Source organism: Schistocerca nitens, chromosome 11, assembly GCF_023898315.1.
Source record: "Schistocerca nitens isolate TAMUIC-IGC-003100 chromosome 11, iqSchNite1.1, whole genome shotgun sequence".
Classification (NCBI taxonomy): Eukaryota; Metazoa; Arthropoda; class Insecta; order Orthoptera; family Acrididae; genus Schistocerca; species Schistocerca nitens.
Window position 1 is genome coordinate 11,490,983 of NC_064624.1, and position 20,966 is coordinate 11,511,948.

Genomic DNA, 20,966 nt, shown 5'->3' on the forward strand with positions numbered 1-20,966 from the left:
TAAAATTTGTCTTTTGTCCGATACGTGGTCTCCGTTCTTAACCCTCGATATAATATAGTGATACCCATTCAACTGATATCAAGGAGGCAGGAAGAGAGTGACAGTCCTTGAAATTAAGTAGTGGTTATTATATTTCCTAATTACAAAATTTTACATAAATGTATGAGATGAAAAGGGAAAAAGTAGGTATGTACACAAATTTCACATGCGTCGACGTTCGACTGTCACTGCACCACTCGGCTCCTCAAAGTCTGTAATTTCCGAGTCCGACGCCCCGTCACTCGGCTCCTCAAAGTCAGTAATTTTCGTCACCTCATATATACAGTCCAGGTCTTCGTCAACATCTGGTTCGTCAGTTTCATCTGGTTGTAGGGAGTTAGTGCACGAGTTCCCCTTGCAATCGACACAAATTAATGAGCACTTAATACCAGCCTTCCGACACTCACAACTACCTGCACAGCCCTTGTTGCATTTGCAGGAAACTGTTGAGAGAAGAGACTGTGGATCTGGTTCTTTGGAGGTAGGAACGGAGCCGAGACCAAACTCTGAAGCCTGCCATCCCCAGAGGAGCGGATCCATCTGGTGTCCTATCCACATTTGTACTTGTAAGTAGGTCCTCAAGCAATGCTGGCGAACTGCTTCTGATGTCGGTGGTAGGGATGATAGGGTGAATCTGGAATTTGGAAAACAGGACGAATCGCAATTTGTCTAAAGTGTCTCCTGCCGTACCTCCATAGAGGGTTGTTAAAAATCGGAGGCCAGCTTCGACAATAGCTTCAGCTTGAGTGTCATTCTCTAAGAAAGGTTTGATATCTTCCAGAAGACATTTATTTTTGACCAGTAGATTGACCACCTTCTTCTTGCCCTGACCGAAGAGTGCCGAAGTTGTGTCACATCCACTTTTGGCGTGGAGAAATACGAGTGGCCTTCTGATGTTGTTTGCCAGTTTGAAACTGCTGGAACCAAATACTTTTGATGAGGTCTTTCCCCTTCCAGGTTTCAAGAAACATATATTCGCTGATGGTGTGGCTAGGCCATTGACCACAATGAGAAGGTCCGTATCCTCACCGACAATCACAACCTTCTCATGTTCCTGTGATACCTCGAGCACTGTGGCGACAATTAGGTGGTCTGTGTCTTCATTAGCTTGCTTTACTGAGAAGCCTTCACCTTCAAGTCGCGAAATAAGCAAGCTAATGAGACTCGCTTTATTTCTGTCATTGGAAAGGAATTGCTCCCGTGTCAGAGTCACCATCATTAACTCGGTAAAGATGACCTCAGGAGTAGTGCGTCTTTTGCTTCGGTGGAGGCGCTCGGCATATTTGATGCTCTCGGTAGGCAGGTCTTCTGGGTAGCCATCGAACACCACACTTGTCGCTCTTCCGCTGTAGTGTCTTTTTAAATATTCAATGTATTTGGTTAGCATTAACTGGAATGTTTCACCACTCTTCCATACAACTTGGTGGAAAAGAAATCCACCATTGATGACAAATGCTGCTTCTTCCAGGTTTACATCATCATTCAGTGGTGTGAACAAGTCATATAATACTAACTTGGGAGTCTTCCTCGATGCATCGAACAGAGAGAGAGAGAGAGAGAGAGGATAGGGTGCCAGCTCATATCAGAAGAATTCTTTAAGCTGAAACTTCCTGGCAGATTAAAACTGTGTGCCAGACAGAGACTCGAACTCAGGACCCTTGCCTTTCACGGGCAAGTGCTCTACCAGGCTGTGGCTAAGCCATGTCTCTGCAATATCCTTTCTTTCAGGAGTGCTAGTTCTGCAAGGTTTGCAGGAGAGCTTCTGTAAAGTTTGGAAGGTAGGAGGTACTGACAGAAGTAAAGCTGTGAGGACGGGGTGAGTCGTGCTTGGGTAGCTCAGTTGGTAGAGCACTTGCACGCGAAAGGCAAAGGTCCCGAGTTCGAGTCTCGGTTTGGCACACAGTTTTAATCTGCCAGGAAGTTTCATATCAGCGGACACTCTGCTGCAGAGTGAAAATCTCATTCTGGATTCTTTAAGCTGTTCGGCAGATTTCTTGAGGAGTGCTACCCGGTGGAATATGGTTTCAGGGTTCCGTGACAGTCATCTCTGATGATTCCTGTGCTGATGGACGTAACAAATTTAGTAACAGGAAAAGGATCATGGGATTGAAACAACTCATTAAATTTCTGAAGGTCTGCATTGTCATGCTGAACTCTAGCATCCCTCGCATCAACATGTTGCTCTGAGGTAGTGAGCAAAACTCTTCAACCTGCTGGGTCACTGTAGAAACAGTTGGCATGGTCAGAATTAAACTTTGAATAGTTCTTTAATTTTTTTTCAATCTTTACTCATGATAATGTAATTTTTGAGTTATCTGCATAAAATTGATCTAGAAACCTAGATTTGTAAATGTGAAGAACCTTACATGCATAGCAATGAAAGTACAAACTTAGGTGTACAGGAACGGGTGGTCCATTTCACTTTTGGTCTCATCAAACACAGAATTTATTCCTACATATCACTTGTAAGAACCACTTCATTGATGGGTTAGTTTCAACGATATTACAAAGGACAGATGTCACAACTAAAATTTTTCATGAACATGTAAAATTGGTCCAATTTTGAAGAGCACTAGTATAGAAATGGGTGGTCCAAAAAATATGCGGATGGTCTCATTCAATGCAGAATTTTGTGCCCTACAATTTTTAATTCCACTATGTTTTCGATATTGTGAGTCATTTACGAGATATAATCACAAAACCGAAAAAATACCCCTTTTTCGGGTACATTTTTGCCCCCCACCACTTTTCCACAACGTTGCGAGGGGAAAACCTAGGATAGTCATATTGGGCCACAAATGAAGCCATTAAAACAATAAAACCTTTAGTAGGAATTATTTTCGATTTGTCTAATTTTTACGTTTAACCCTACTGGACTATACATGGTGAGTGGCAACTTCTCCTTTTCATAAATATTGTCATTATTCCATCCTGGGTTTCCCGCTATTTAACTTTAGTTTCTAACCTCATCCAAATTTTTTAAAGTTCTGTACCCTACACATAAAACACAATTTTTAAAATTCTTTATTTACAACTTGATCATCTAAACAACTTATACAATTTCCAAGACAATTCAAACATTTTACTTGTTGCATTACCTTTGCACATCACAACCAACAATTCACATGTATGTGACAAATATTTTTAAAAAATTGCTAACATATGAAACAATTCACCAGCAAAAATTACTTGTTGGAATTGTAGGCTGCTAGGAGTATTCTAGAAATTGCTTGCGAACTGACAAATTTTATGAAATTTGCAACAGTAAGTTACATTACAAACACTATCAAGTACTGTACCTGCCTGTAGCAACATTAGATAAGTAGCCTAGTGATAAAAAGTATTAAAACACACTATTGAGACAAGTATTATAGAGAAAACTGATTATAGCTTACCTCAGCCTCCGGAACTACACGAAGCATTTCCTTCCCCCTCCCCAGTTGACAGCAGTATACCTCTTGTATAGATAAAATTTAGGGGCCGGACCCCTGAAACACAATAACTTAACTTGGGACCAAAATTCAAACTTGGTTACAAATCATTCAAGAACAATGCTATTATCAAACAAACTACCTGGCCCACACTTCCATCCCATCAGTAGCTCTCTCCTACTTTATTAGACACTAAAGCAGTTCTGCCGCATACCTCGTGGGACTAGCACACTGTCCAACAATAAAAGTGAATCACCCCACCCAGAAGACATGAAAAAGTACCCTACATGCTTGTGTGTACAGTTCCAGTTTATATATTTTGCCCAGTGGCTACTGGTTTCAGTACATAGTACCATTCTCAGGCCATGCTATGTTCAAAAAAATTCAATTACATACTCAGAACTGTAGTACAAGAGCAATTTACAAATATATTATCCTTTATTCCAACAAACACATCATACATAGTGAAACTTAAAATGCATAGGTAACACCTTACCCCTGACATGCATCACACTTACTTTCCAAGTACGTGCATCAACCACTAAAAGATTTTGTCAGTGTTGGGCTTTAAATATATGTAAATTGCAACCAGCAGCAATAAAAGTGCCCCTAAATACAGAGTTCATTTTATTTGTTATTATTATTATTATTATTATTCCATTAGAACTACTGATAGCCTCGGGAGAGCCAGTCATGACAAAACTCTACCATCTGGTGAGCACGATGCATGAGACAGGCGAAATACCCTCAGACTTCAAGAAGAATATAATAATTCCAATCCCAAAGAAAGCAGGTGTTGACAGATGTGAAAATTACCGAACTATCAGTTTAATAAGTCACAGCTGCAAAATACTAACGCGAATTCTTTACAGACGAATGGAAAAACTGGTAGAAGCGGACCTCGGGGAAGATCAGTTTGGATTCCGTAGAAATGTTGGAACACGTGAGGCAATACTGACCTTACGACTTATCTTGGAAGAAAGATTAAGAAAAGGCAAACCTACGTTTCTAGCATTTGTAGACTTAGAGAAAGCTTTTGACAATGTTGACTGGAATACTCTCTTTCAAATTCTGAAGGTGGCAGGGGTAAAATACAGGGAGCGAAAGGCTATTTACAATTTGTACAGAAACCAGATGGCAGTTATAAGAGTCGAGGGGCATGAAAGGGAAGCAGTGGTTGGGAAAGGAGTGAGACAGGGTTGTAGCCTCTCCCCGATGTTATTCAATCTGTATATTGAGCAAGCAGTAAAGGAAACAAAAGAAAAATTCGGAGTAGGTATTAAAATTCATGGAGAAGAAGTAAAAACTTTGAGGTTCGCCGATGACATTGTAATTCTGTCAGAGACAGCAAAGGACTTGGAAGAGCAGTTGAACGGAATGGACAGTGTCTTGAAAGGAGGATATAAGATGAACATCAACAAAAGCAAAACAAGGATAATGGAATGTGGTCGAATTAAGTCGGGTGATGCTGAGGGAATTAGATTAGGAAATGAGACACTTAAAGTAGTAAAGGAGTTTTGCTATTTAGGGAGTAAAATAACCGATGATGGTCGAAGTAGAGAGGATATAAAATGTAGACTGGCAATGGCAAGGAAAGCGTTTCTCAAGAAGAGAAATTTGTTAACATCGAGTATAGATTTAGGTGTCAGGAAGTCGTTTCTGAAAGCATTTGTATGGAGTGTAGCCATGTATGGATGTGAGACATGGACGATAACTAGTTTGGACAAGAAGAGAATAGAAGCTTTCGAAATGTGGTGCTACAGAAGAATGCTGAAGATAAGATGGGTAGATCACGTAACTAATGAGGAGGTATTGAATAGGATTGGGGAGAAGAGAAGTTTGTGGCACAACTTGACTAGAAGAAGGGATCGGTTGGTAGGACATGTTTTGAGGCATCAAGGGATCACAAATTTAGCATTGGAGGGCAGCGTGGAGGGTAAAAATCGTAGAGGGAGACCAAGAGATGAATACACTAAGCAGATTCAGAAGGATCTAGGTTGCAGTAGGTACTGGGAGATGAAGAAGCTTGCACAGGATAGAGTAGCATGGAGAGCTGCATCAAACCAGTCTCAGGACTGAAGACCACAACAACAACAACATTATTATTATTATTATTATACTTGTTAAAATGTCACAATGTAAAAAATATGAAAAATGGCATAGTATTTGAAATTAAGAAATAAACTGTATGTAACAATAAAAATGTAAACTTGGGTAAACATATCTGCAATTCTGTTGGGGCACTGTTGGCTACAATTTACATATATTTAAAGCTTAAAACTGACCTTATCTTTTAATACTCAGCACACCTACTTGGAAAGTGTGGCAACTGCATGTCAGGGGTACCTAAGATGCTAGCAATGCATTTTAAGGTTCACTATACGTCACGCATTTGCTGTCACAAATATTTTTGTAAATTTCTCTTGCACTGCTGTAGGCCTACTGAGTAAGTAGGCCTAACTGGATTTTTGATCACAGGATGGCCCGAGGACAGTACCGTGCATCTCAACTGGTAGCCACCAGGCAAAATAAATAAATTCCGACTGTAGACACAAACGTCCACTTTTTCAGTAGGGGATCGATTGCCATTCCACCGACAATGTGTCAGCAATATACAGAACGTGGTCAGTCGTCAATGTAACTTCATACATGAAAACAAAGATGATGTGACTTACCAAACGAAAGCGCTGGCATGTCGATAGACACACAAACAAATACAAACATACACACAAAATTCAAGCTTTCGCAACAAACTGTTGCCTCATCAGGAAAGAGGGAAGGAGAGGGAAAGATGAAAGGATGTGGGTTTCAAGGGAGAGGGTAAGGAGTCATTCCAATCCCGGGAGCGGAAAGACTTACCTTAGGGGGAAAAAAGGACGGGTATACACTCGCACACACACACATATCCATCCACACATATACACATGTCTGCTTGTGTCTGTATATGGGGCACCCAGCCATGGCAAAAAAAAAAAATTATTGCTCAGAAGAGAGCTACACATCATGAGGTGTGCATCCAAGGCACTCGTGCAGGAATCTGTCTAGGAAACTACAGGTATTTACGATGATATCTCAGTACATATATTCCCTTGTATGTTTCATTAATAAAAAACACTCTCTCTTCAAAACCAATAGTGAATATCATGGTCAAAACACAAGGTGAAAAGAGGACTTTCATAGTAACAAGTCAAACTGGAACGGAAAGTGGTGTCTACAAATCAGAGATCACTTGCATAAAATATGGCTTGCCCCAGGGCACATATATTGACTCCTTAGCAACTAAGTTGTCAAAAATATATTTGCAATCAGTTCTACCAGTAAGTTCTGTAAAGACACTGTAGTCCTAAAGACTGCATACCATGCTCTTTTCTCCTCTCACTTGAACTACAGTATTGAAATTGGGGGGGGGGGGGGGGGGGCAACAACCAAAGCTAATCTAGATAAGCTACTCATTCTTCAAAAAAGGGGTGTGGAGAAAAACATAGGGAATCTTGTCGCAACTTGTTTCCAAAAACAGAGGTGTGAACTGTTATAAACACATACATTCTAAAAGCCATATTGCTCGTGAAAAGACTGAACCCAAACACTTACTCAGATTTCCACCAGTACAATACTAGAAATAAAGAATAATTTTACATTGGCAGCCACATAACAGCACTTTACGGAAAGGGGCCTCAGTATGCAGGTACAAAATTAGCTAATACACACTGCCTAGTGCAGTCATGGCTCTTCCTACAATTAAACTGAATTGTCAGCTTAAGAAATTTTTAGTAAAACACTCTTTTTACCCATTAGAAGAGTACCACACTTATATGAAGAACAACAAATGCTTTATGAAATTATGTGAATAGAAATCAGTAAACATCTTATTGTAATTTTGTTGTAAATTAATGACGTATTCAAAAGAATGTGTCTTGTGTATTGTACAAATAACTTTAATCATTACTGTTTCTTTGTACATGTGCAGTGTACCATTCGATGTTGAATAAAGCTATTATTATTATTATTATAACTATATCCTTGTACAGAAAGGAGAAAGTTATACAAGAACCAAAATTTACAATGCTCTACCTAGTGTCATCAAAAGTCTTGCTCCTGAAACACCAAAATTCAAGAGCAAACTGAACGAATACCTAATACAAAAGTCATTTTATTCAGTTAGTGAATTTTTTTGTGCATACGAGCAAGTTTTTATTATACAACTGAGTTAGCCATGCAACGTAAGCATAAATATAACTATTTGTTGCTGTAACATTATATTGTTGCTCAAATAGTTTGATGTTGTTAATCTGAATGTGTACATATAAGTATCAACTATGATGTACGTAATATGTTTTTAATTCTTCTAGTGTCCTATGTAGTTACTATGGGTCTAGTCATGAATAAACCATATTGTGTGCTGATGTATTGTTAACACTGTAAACATACTGACTTAATCCACATCCTTGCAACTCCGTTGCTATCAGGATCAACGGAACTCGGAATAAAATAAAATAAAACAAATAAGATAATGAACCACACTTCCAGTACATTACTACTTCTTATGCAGCTTTACTACAAACACTGCTACATATATTTTTATTTATTCACCAAAGTAGTTAGCTTAACAAATTTTCAGTCCCGTGAATATATATTATTTGTTGAAAGAGTGGCTAATGAGGTAAGCTTTTAATTTTCTTTTCAATTGGTGGTGGATTTTAAACTCTTGGTTTATGCTGCGTGGGATCTTGCTGAATATCTTCCTACTAGATTACTTAGCTCCATTCTGCACTGTAGACATGGAGGCAAGGTTTACACGAAAGTTCCATATTTTTGTATTTTGTATTGTGACTGTGTAAACCGCTGTTCAGCTCAAATTTATTTTACCATCAGTAACGAAAACCATTATGGAGTAAATGTACTGAGAGTTAGAGGAATAATTCCAAGTTCTTTAAAACGTCTTCTGTAACAAGTACAGTTAGCGTACCACTTTACACAATAGTCTCGTTTTTTGCTTCTCCAAAATAAATACTTTTATTTACTTTAAATGCACTATCGCAGACGAAAATTCCATAATACAACAGGGAAAGTTTACAATGTAAAAAACAAAATGTTTGTCAGTAACAGAGCGAGCTTTAATATTATTGCTGTTGTTGTTGTTGTGAAGACGATAGCATTCGCTTCTGAACACGCTAAATAATTAAAAAAAAATCTACACTCAGTAATGCGAAACTAAAAATTTTTTACTCTGTAGATTATATTTATCATTCAATTTTAGTAAAATTTCACTCCTAAAATTGTGCGGTTTTAAGAAAATTTATGCACTGTTTTTTATTACAGTTGAGTTGTTAAAATATACATGCTGATACAACTCGCAACCTGCTTTTCTAAATCGTATGTAAGCTACTTCTTTCGTAAAGACACCGGCAGTGAGAACAAATTTTGAATGACCTGTCGTGTTTGCAAATCATTCCAGTATTTTCTATTACGTAAACTACAGAAAACTTAAATTAGGGTGGCCGAAGATATATTTTAACCCACTACTGTACTAGCTGCCAGATAAGGACAGCACTAGCTTTAATGTTCGTCAACAAATGTTAAGTCCGCATAAACGAGGAAACGATAAGTCAACTGAAAACCTGCGCTGCTATTTAAACGCCAACTATGTACTCAGTTAACAGAAACCGGGCAGATTACACCCACTGAAATAACTGCGGCTTAATTTCAACATGTCCTCAAAGGAATAAACATACCATAACAAAGACAGCAGTATATTACGTATACCAATTTCATTCTCTATGTAGCAACGTTTGTGCGTCTTTCTGCGCGTTTTTTCTGATTCGATATTGTCAAATTAAAGGTGTTTAAATTAGCAAAGTCTGGGCGGAATTTTATATATGAAACATATTTTAAGAGAAACGTAAATCTTATTACATACACACACTATCCAAGCGCTCTTCTGATATGTCTACTCTCACTTTAAACAGAATTCACAAATAGGCCTATTGCACGACAATGTACAGTCCGCCCCTCCATCCGTGACCTATGAAACAAAGAAAAGAACGTCATTGTTGTCAGGATCTACAACACGCCGAATTCTATGTTATAATGAAATCTTAGTACTAAATTCAATCATCCATTGTTTTCATTCAGAGTCGATACTGATAACGATCGAGTGGCACCTGCGATGTCAGATAATGGCCACGCCTCAGTGCGCTGCTGACTTTCCTGTATTATAGGCATTATAGGCGAGTCCATTTGCAATACGCGTCCGTAACTAGATGCGCATGCACTGATTACTATCACAATTTGTTCATTTTGAGAACCATGCAGTTTTTACGTCGTTCGCGTCGATTGTTATGTTTATTTTCTATTAATGTCTTCTGTTAAAACCGGTTACCGGTGTCTACACGACAAAATTAATACAACTGCAGTAAACTATTCGCCGCCAATTTGGTTTTTTGTAGGTGAAGAATTACCTGTTCTGCAACACGTCTTTACATCCTGTGTGCTTCAAAGAGCGTTTCAGATACAAAATTGTCCCGCAAAATTGCAATACAACAAAGAAAAACACTCTCAAACACGATATACACAAATAAACCCAGACATTTGTTTACTTGTACATTGTTCGCAAACTTCCGGCTTCTGGTATCACATTAATTTCACTAAGAAAGACGACTAGATTGGAATACCACGTCTCCCGACACGTTTTCTGTAAGTGAACTGTTTTCCCGCAAGATAAACTACGGTATTTTCGCCGGCTCTAAGGCCACTGATATGGCGAAGCGGGAGAAGCAGAAGAAAAACATTTGCGACAGTCTGATGGCAACCAATCTTTACGACTTGTGTACGGATTACTGCGACGGTGGCGCTACGTCGGAAGTTCTATTAACTACACAGTGGATTCTGTGCCGCCTGGCGGCAGTGTCTTCCAAAAACAAAAAAAAACAACAACAAAAAACTGATGTAAACGCTTGACGCAACCATTCGCTGCCCATTTGGATGCATCGGTATCATAATTTTATCATCCCATTGCGTACACTCATAAATCAAGGATTCACTGTGCAGGAGACACGTCATTTTAAGTATATAACTGGGACACATACAAAGCTTCAAAAACACTTTAATCATATTTACAACAATCGGTACAAGTTTATTACATTACAGTACTCCAAACTATTAACTAATAATAGTCATTTAAAACTTCTGTAACTGAATAATAACATTTTTGCACTAGGATGGCATATAACTTATGGTATATGTACACACAAACGAAAAAATTTTAATATATGCTATATAACATTTACTTTTACAATTATTTAAGTGTTGTTTACATGCTTCTAATGTATTTTATTGCACTAAACAAAGCTTTCAGCATTTTATTATTTATCGCACAATAGCACATAATTTTGTGTGGTTCTTTTAAATAGTACACGTAAATAGACTGTTAGAGTAATGAACTTTACATATTATACAATATCTGTACCAGATATGTTTCCAAATAAAATTAAATTCCAGGGTTTAAATTTGCGCATAAAAATTCCACCCGACAGGTACAAAAAGAAATTCTGTCAAACTGACATTCATTGCTGGGAACTACATTTTTATCACCACTCAGAACACATTCGATTTTAACAAACACTAAGTATTTCATTGAAAAAACAGACAGATCCCCATCACAACTTTCCTGGAGTTCTTCCTCTGAATGATATTCTTGTTCAAGAGCAGAACTGTGATCACTGTCTAATGAAAATCCTCGTCTTTTTCGTTTATATCTTGATCTATATCACTGACACCTTCCTCCATAGACCGACTAACATTTTCATCAAACTCGGGAAAGCTAAAAATGACACATCCGTGCCAACACATTTTGAGCTATACGGTAGCCGTAATAAAGAAAACAGGTACGCATTTCACGAGGCGCGGCCTAGGAGACACCAACACCTATCAGTAACACGTGTCAACATTAAACACAGAAGGCAACAGCAAAACATCGTAGGCCTGTCAATTTAAAGAGGGCACGGGGAGTATAGAAGCATTACACCACAACTGGCCTTGGAGAGCGAGCTCGAAAATTTTCGCGAGGTCTGAGAGACCGCACCTCTTGAGTAGGGTGACCATACATACGTCCCGATTAATCGCGATTGTCCCGTTTTTTGAGGCTCAAAAATTTGTCCCGACTTTTTTTAAAAAACAAGCAATTTGTCCCGATTTTCAAAGATTTTTTTCAGACATTTACAAAGTGGTTAAAATATGTTCTGAGTGTCGATTTTATAAACCATCAATTGAAACTGACATACCGTACATCGGTACCCCCTGATAATGTACAGCTTAAGCACTATAATTGTTGCGTACTCTTTATTTTCTTTGCTTTTGCTTGCCATTGTTGTCAGTTTCGTGAAGTGCTAGCACATCGTGGCGATGCCGAAACGAAAATCAGTTTTCGGAAGAGCTTCAGAGGAAATTTACTTGCTTCACTGCTACAGACAATGACTGTTCAGCAAAATGTAACGTATGTAACTGTGCTGTATGCGTGTCTCATGGTGGTGCTGCAGATCTCCAGTATCGTATGGAATCAGAGAAACACAGGAAGAATCTTCGATCGGCAGGTTCCTCGCAAAAAATGACGAGATATTTTGTAACTTCAAATACACATGAACAGAAAAACGTAGCTGCAGCAGAAGGAACCCTGTCGTTTCATGTTGTTAAACGCCACCAAAGCTATCGTTCCAATGACTGCAGTGTTCAACCAAACAAAAAAAAGTTTCCTGATTCTAAGATTGTAGAAAATGTTTCGTGTGGAAGAACACAGTGTGAAGCAATTATCAACAATTCCAGAATGAGATTTTCACTCTGCAGCGGAGTCTGCGCTGATATGAAACTTCCTGGCAGATTAAAACTGTGTGCCCGACCGAGACTCGAACTCGGGACCTTTGCCTTTCGCGGACAAGTGCTCTACCATCTTAGCTACCGAAGCACGACTCACGTCCGTTCTCACAGCTTTACTTCTGCCAGCTCAGATGGTAGAGCACTTGCCCGCGAAAAGCAAAGGCCCCGAGTTCGAGTCTCGGTCGGGTACACAGTTTTAATCTGCCAGGATGTTTCATATCATCGCACACTCCGCTGCAGAGTGAAAATCTCATTCTGGATCTAGAGATAAATATCTCTGCTTAGCAACGTAAACAGAGATCGCAGTTTGGTTCGAATTGTGAAATAATTTAAAAATATAGTTGTATTACAGACAGTTATACTTTGAGCGGTTTCCATTATCGTTCGTAGCCTTCTGACAAGCAATTACACAAAAGTTTCGTTTATCTGGGACCAGAATATCGGCTTTTCCGGCCGTCCCGAGCGGACGCGCTGTGCCGCTTCTGTTTGGATTTCATGACTTTGCGTAACAGTGTTGTGTAAAATTGTGATTGTGGTGATGCAGCATTTTAGTTTCCTTGTTTTCGCGAGCTGTTAACTGCTGACATGGCAGCAATGTTTCCCAGAAAGCTTACCCCAAGATTTGGATTTGACAAAGCAAGCCGTAATGTTCAGCCAAGTTCACTGGAAATTCATGACTGGATCGTTGACGTTATTGGCATTACTTCGGATCGGACGCACACTGCTTATTATGACTTGGAGCAATGCTGCTTTTTTGTGAAGCTGCTTTCCCCGTTGGTGCTGGAACGGATTTTGCAGCAATTTGAAGGAAAAGCTGAATTCCGCCATCGCGATAATTCTGTGAGTACAGTTACCATTTCAAATGCTGATGTTGATTATAAACAAGTCAGAGAATTTAATTTGCTCCCTGAGGTAGAAAACTGCTACTTAAAAGACGCATTATCTAAATACTTTGACATCAGGCAAATTCGTAATGAACGATGGTCAAGCCAGCATAGATTGCAATGCTTTAGTGGTGTTCGTTCTGTCGATATGCATGTCAAACAAAACATTCCATCTCATATTTTGGTTTGTGGCTACAAGGCGCACGTTATATACAATGGACAGACTTTGACTTGTCATATATATAATGAAAGTGGGCATTTCCGGCAAAACTGTCCAAAAAAGGTGTTTGTATTGCAGAATAATTTACAACAGCGTAAAAGGTTAACATTGGCTGATCTTGTGACTGAAAATCAGACGACGGGTGCTGAAGTTTCCAGCATTTCGGGGAATGTAGACGACAGGCCACAAAATACTCTTGAAGCATTTCCACCTTTACTCAGGAAAGACACTGTAGACAATCCGGCTGGAAACAGTAGTATAGCCACTAACAAGAGACGTCGAACTTGTGACGGCAGCAGCACAGATGAAGAAGCTGAAAGCTGTAGGTGGCATTCAGAAAACAGTACTGGAAACTGTTTCAGACGATATTGTCAGGATAGATTCGAACTCTGAGTCAAGTACATCAGTAGACAGATCGAATACGCTACCATCACCCGAACAGGTCGAAGTGACATCAGAGTCCCATTCTGTAGCGCTGGACGCGCCAGTAGATGGCAATGCGCTGCTCTTGGTGACGCCACAACCCAGCGCTGCAGTACCCGTACGTCAATCAGTGCAGACAGATTCACTCGCGGATGCAACTGAAAGCAAACGTGACGAGGTAGCGAGAGATTGTCAACAACAGGCGACATCACAGCCCAGATCCCAAGACGAAGAAGCGGAGTTTTACAGCAATAACACACAAACAGCAAACGAAAGTGTTCATAGAAGTGATGGGGCATTGGAAGAATGTTTGCAAACTGCTTCTGCGTCGCCTTTGGCAGACGAGATGGTGGCACACGACTGCCCCTCAGATCCGCCGACACCGCTCTCGGTGGAAAACTGGTCAGGGGGTGGGCGGAGCAGACATTCGGCGAAGGCCAGTGTCAATGCAAACCGCAAGAAAAGTAAAAAGAAAGGTTCTAATGCAAACCGTGACGGTGGTCTCCACTCAGATTCTCAGGACGTATCCGGCATGGAGTGGCATGAAATGATAGACTAACGGGAAAAAGGTCGCTCCCCTATGTTACAGTCATATACGATTACCACGTTAAACATTAATAGGATACAGTCGGATGTTAAAATAGCTGCTCTGAAACAGTTTCTGTATGAGTCAGCGACGGATATTGCTCTCCTACAGGAAAGAAAGCACGTGCTGACAGATGTGAAAATTACCGAACTATCAGTTTAATAAGTCACAGCTGCAAAATACTAACGCGAATTCTTTACAGACGAATGGAAAAACTGGTAGAAGCGGACCTCGGGGAAGATCAGTTTGGATTCCGTAGAAATGTTGGAACACGTGAGGCAATACTAACTTTACGACTTATCTTAGAAGAAAGATTAAGAAAAGGCAAACCTACGTTTCTAGCATTTGTAGACTTAGAGAAAGCTTTTGACAACGTTAACTGGAATACTCTCTTTCAAATTCTGAAGGTGGCAGGGGTAAAATACAGGGAGCGAAAGGCTATTTACAATTTGTACAGAAACCAGATGGCAGTTACATGAGTCGAGGGACATGAAAGGGAAGCAGTGGTTGAGAAGAGAGTGAGACATTGTTGTAGCCTCTCCCCGATGCTATTGAATCTGTATATTGAGCAAGCAGTAAAGGAAACAAAAGAAAAATTCGGAGTAGGTATTAAAATTCGTGGAGAAGAAGTAAAAACTTTGAGGTTGGCCGATGACATTGTAATTCTGTCAGAGACAGCAAAGGACTTGGAAGAGCAGTTGAACGGAATGGACAGTGTCTTGAAAGGAGGATATAAGATGAACATCAACAAAAGCAAAACGAGGATAATGGAATGTAGTCGAATTAAGTCGGGTGATGCTGAGGGAATTAGATTAGGAAATGAGACACTTAAAGTAGTAAAGGAGTTTTGCTATTTAGGGAGTAAAATAACTGATGATGGTCGAAGTAGAGAGGATATAAAATGTAGACTGGCAATGGCAAGGAAATCGTTTCTGAAGAAGAGAAATTTGTTAACATCGAGTATAGATTTAAGTGTCAGGAAGTCGTTTCTGAAAGTATTTGTATGGAGTGTAGCCATGTATGGAAGTGAAACATGGACGATAACTAGTTTGTACAAAAAGAGAATAGAAGCTTTCGAAATGTGGTGCTACAGAAGAATGTTGAAGATAAGGTGGGTAGATCACGTAACTAATGAGGAGGTATTGAATAGGATTGGGGAGAAGAGAAGTTTGTGGCACAACTTGACTAGAAGAAGGGATCGGTTGGTGGGACATGTTTTGAGGCATCAAGGGATCACAAATTTAGCATTGGAGGGCAGCGTGGAGGGTAAAAATCGTAGAGGGAGACCAAGAGATGAATACACTAAGCAGATTCAGAAGGATGTAGGTTGCAGTATTTACTCGATGAAGAGGCTTGTACAGGATAGAGTAGCATGGAGAGCTGCATCAAACCAGTCTCAGGACTGAAGACCACAACAACAACAACAACAACAGGAAGTGGTATCCCACAATTAAATTTTTCCAATTACGTTGATTTTTACAATATTTCCACTGAAACGAATGTTGGCACGGCCATTTTAGTTAGAGAAGGCATCCCCGTACATGACGTTGATAAATTAGAATCGGGGCGAGGTATTGGAATAAATGTAGCAGGAGTTACTATAGTCAATTTATATGCTCCTTCTGGCAGCAGTAATAGAGCTGCAAGAGCCACATTCTTTAATGAAAGCGTAATTTATCTACCGAGGAAAAACCCCCTCCAACTTATAATAGGGGGAGATTTTAATTGTGTATTGAGTCGAAAGGATCAAATCCCCAACTTCAATTACTCAACTGACTTGAGGCGTCTTGTTGTTGATTTAAAATTAAAAGATGCGTGGGAAATAAAATACCCAACAATGGTGAACTTCACTCATATTGTTGCGAATTCCTGTAGTAGAATTGACAGAATTTACGTATCGGAAAATTTAGCAGATAAAGTACTGAAAACAGAAACTGTTCCCGTTAGTTTTTCCGATCACAGTGCGTTGTTGACCTGCGTAAATTTAACACCACAACCTACCCGAAGAGTAAGAAGCCAGTGGATTCTAAATATATCGTTATTATCAGAAGAAGACTTACAAGATGCCCTAACCAGAGCTTGGGAAATGTGTCTCCGTTCACTGAACAACTTTCCAAGTGTGATAGAATGGTGGACACAACGAGCGAAACCGAAGCTAAGGAAAGTTTTAACATCTTTTAGTATAGATATGGCCAGAGGAAGGAAAGAGACTGTAGAATTACAGCGTGCTCAGGGACCTCTACGATCCTACAAGATTAAAAGACATCAAGAAAATAAAAGCAAAGTTAATAAGTCTGAAACGTAAGGAACTGGAGGGACTTAAAATAAAATCCAAAGCAAAGTCAGTCACTGAAGATGAGACTGCTGCATTGTACCACCTTGTCAGACACGCCAAGAATAGAAGAAGAAGTATCATGGATGAACTTCAAATAGATGATGGTACCATAATCACCACCCAGAAGGAAATAATTAGAGATCCCAGCTTACTATGGACGTATGTATGCGGCAGGGGAAACAAACGAAGAAGAATACGGTGAGCTCTTTGGTAAACATCTTCCACGAATATCGCGGGATGGTGACGAGAACATTTCTTGGGACATCACCAGGGAAGATGTATTGGAAACCGTGCGCGCAGCTCCCCCGCTAGGAAATCTCCAGGACCTGACGGACTGCCCATTGAATTCTATAGACGATTTTGGACCCTAATAGGAGAAAAGCTCACCGAAACTGTCAGTGAAGTCTTACAGGGAAAGCCAGTGCGTGCAGAGTTCAAACAATGCAAAATCGTGTTGACCCCCTAACAGAGGCTGCAAAAAAATAAATAGCCAACGGTCGATTTCGCTTTTAAAATTATAGCTCGAGTAATTAATAAGCGCTTTATAGCATGCACCGCTGATATGACAGGCCAACAGCAGAATGTGCTTTCAGAAGGACGATGTTACAAACTGCGGCTTTTTACCGCAATGTCATTTCGCTGACACAGGCAAATAACATAAACTGTGGACTGCTTTTGTAAGACTTCCATAAGGCATTTGATCAAATTAATCACAAATACCTGACAGAGACAATGCGCCGAATGGACTTCCTGCCAAAAACCATCGACATCATCAAGAGCATTGCAATGTGTGTTACTGCACAAATCTCTGTCAACTATCAACTCACAAAACAACTTGATATAAAGAGGGGTGTTACCCAAGGAAGGCTCTTACCCATGCTGGAACCTTTCCTGAGACAGCTACAGCGCAGGCTGACAGACATTACCATTCCAGGAACCAAGACCGTGGTAGGTGCTTACGCGGACGATGAAGGCGTAATCATCAGAGACCAAACAGATGTGACACAACTAGAGATGATACTCGCAAAATACTGTTCCGCATCAGGTGCGAGGGTAAATGAAAATAAAATTAAATTTCTAAATATAAAGCTGCTTGCTAACTTACGCATTGAGTGGGCGAACCATGTTAACGAACACAAAGCTCTTGGAATGGCCTTGACAACGTCCCTTTTAAAAATAATAGCAATAAATTGGCGGGAGGTGGCAAGAAAAATCAAGGGAGCTTTGATTGAAAGCTGTCAACGTAGCATAGACCAGTTCCAGAGAATACTGTTTATCAACACGTATGTTTTATCCAAGGCCTACTACATAGCACAGGTTCTCCCCATCCCATCCTGGGTGGCGAAGACGATCATGTCCACCTTAGCAAAGTTTTTTGCGGAAAGGCGAATTGTTTCGAGTGCCGATGAAGACAGCAGTTTTGGATCCAAGCAATGGAGAAATGGGTCTAACGGACATAAAGTCCAGACCGATGGTACTGTATGTCGAACAAACATGGTGAATAATGCGTAACGATCCAGGGTGCATTACAGCAAAACTATGCGTCATTGTCAGGCTAGAAGGTGTAGAGCCGCCGATAAATATACAAAAAATAAATTTTAAACTAAAACGGGTTAGGGAGTTTTAACTTGAACTAAGCTATCTCAGTAAAAAGTTTTTAAACTCCAAAAACGTTACAGCAAAGGCAATTTTAGCTGAAAGACGGAAACATGAAATGAAAAATAACAAAGAAACCAAATATGCTGGAATAGCATGGAATGTGGTCTGAAAAACATCAGTAGTGATGTTCTTTCATCTGACGTGAGAACAGCGTGGTACAAGGTAGCCAATAACATCATCAGCACTAATGAGCGTCTCTTTGCCATCGGTTTAAGCGACACTAACCTCTGCAGCAAATGCAGCCTCGTTGATAGTGTGCCTCATCGTTACACATGTGGAGATCGGATTATCAACTGCAGGTGGACCAGGGAGAAAATTGCTCAAATAACAAGAACTTCAGCAAACAATGTACCGACTAACATTTTCTTTAGACCAGAGGAAAGTTACTACCCTCAGGCAAAAAATAACGCAGTGATTTGGTTAATGGGCAAATATACAAGTTATGTTTTTAACAATATTGGGAGCGATGAACATATTGAATACAAGATGCATACGGAAAATGAATTCGAGAAAATACTGAAATATCAGAATCACAATAAGAAATACGGTAACATGCTCCGAATTGTCTTCAACCGAATGGGTATAGGTTAGGAACTGGATTCCTAGTAGAGAGGGAATGGATTGGGTCACGTTCCCGACCCTAACCTCACCTGCAAGTCACACATGAAAAATAAATCAGCAGTACAGCAGATACAAGAATATGGCGAGAAACATCTGGTGTCTGATATAAAGGAAGATCTTGAACTCCCTATAGATGCGTTTAGAAGGCTGGAACTGACAAAAATAACGAGGCAGTGAAATATTTTGCGATGTCGGTGTTCGGGACTTCTGTCCACGTAATTTACCCTGGAAGGAACACACATCAAGGATTTACTGAATGATTAATTTGGGAAATGATGAGGAGGAACCTCAGGCTGCAGAAGAAGAAGATGTGCATGCTGAACTGCCGCCAGTTGAAGGTGACAGTGAAGATGCTAAATTGTGCTACTGCTGAGGACTCATTCTTTGAATGCTGTAATTTATGACTGCAATTATCTGTCACCTTACTTATGTCATTTCAATGTAGGCATTTTTGTTACTGTTTTTGGTGAAAAAAAATGGTAGAGCACTTGCCCGCGAAAGGCAAAGGTCCCGAGTTCGAGTCTCGGTCGGGCACACGGTTTTATTCTGCCAGGAAGTTTCAATTATCAACAATGTTATAGGTCCGCATTCCCAGAAACAGGTAATAGCTGCTGTAAACAGTGCAAAATACTTTTCAATATGTACTGATGCTGGCAACCATGGGCATCAGAAAATTTTTCCTGTGATAGTTCAGTATTTTTCTGTAGGTGTGGGTGGACTGCAGACGAAATTGCTTGATCTTGATTAATTGCAGAACGAAAAGTCCGAATCAATTTCCAATTGTCTTTCTCATGTTATACAGTCATTCACTATCATCTCAAAGTATTTGCATTTGGTGCAGACAATACTAACTGTAATTTTGGGGTTTAGTGAAGAAAGAGGGTAATAATGTTTTCACACATCTGAAAGAAAAATTAAAAAACTCCAACATTGTTGGCATAGGTTGTCCAGCACATGTTGTTCATAACACACTTCAAAGTGCTTGTGATGTTTTACCTGTTAACATTGACTGCATTGTCATGAAGTTGTACAACCATTTTCATATTTTTTCTATTCGTGTTGCAGAATTCATTGAATTCTGTGAATTTCTTGGTGTCACTTACAAAAATTTTCTTTCCTTTTCCAAAACAAGGTGGCTTTCATTGTTGCCAGCCATAGAAAGGATCTTGAAAACGTATGATGAACCTTTGAAATCTTACTTTTTGTCACAGTCTAACTCAAACTGCCCTGCAATCTTAAAGAGTTTTTTCAGTGATCCTATAAATGAATGTTATTTACTTTTTGTACATTCACAAATGAGTGTTTTCCAACAATCCATTCTGAGCATTGAGAAACAGAATAATTCCCTATGTGAAGTATTAGCAGTCTTAAATAAAGCTATGACAAGTCTAAATTCAAGGAAAAATGAACATTTTGTACCACTAAGTGTAAAAAAACTGCTGAATGATTGTGATGACTAGTCTGTTAAGAAATTTGACATAGCAGTATCAACGTTTTATGATGCTTCAGTAGACTATTTATCCACATGGTTACAGGAAATAGCTGCGTTTTCTGTATTCTCATGGATGATACTCACAGAACCACCAGAATGGTCAGTAGTTGAAAATACTTTAATGTGATTAAATGAAAAGGGCATTCTAGTAACTGACAGCCTCTTTTTTGATGAAATAGTTCATATACAGTCATTTGTAAAACAACGAGTGGAAACAGACAGTGAACATGAAAAATGGTGTAGCTTTTTCAGATCTTGCCAGTGTAATAAACAGTTCAGAGAATCGCTTAATATAGCGCAGTAATTCTTTTCACTCCCTGCCCACAATGCAAATGTTGGAAGAGTTTTCAGCTTACTATCGTCACAGTGGACAGATGAAAGGAGCGTTAAGTATATTTTACTGACCTG

General features: G+C 39.6%; 1 protein-coding gene across 6 annotated transcripts in view; it reads right to left on the reverse strand.

Annotated features, from left to right (window-relative positions):
- LOC126213463 (uncharacterized) overlaps positions 1-10,284 on the reverse strand; it is a 149,017-nt gene extending 138,733 nt beyond the window's left edge. For 4 of the 6 annotated variants that reach the window (XM_049941238.1, XM_049941236.1, XM_049941237.1 and 1 more), the window contains exons 1-2: positions 9,929-10,284; positions 3,435-3,527 (exon numbers count right to left, since the gene is read on the reverse strand). In XM_049941238.1, the coding sequence (XP_049797195.1) occupies positions 3,435-3,461 (27 nt within the window). In that variant the 5' untranslated portion in view covers positions 3,462-3,527; positions 9,929-10,284. Of the gene's footprint in view, positions 1-3,434; positions 3,528-9,387; positions 9,575-9,928 lie in introns of those variants that run through there. The other 2 variants (XM_049941235.1, XM_049941239.1) reach the window with 2 other exon arrangements.
- Between the last annotated feature and the right edge of the window lie 10,682 nt (positions 10,285-20,966).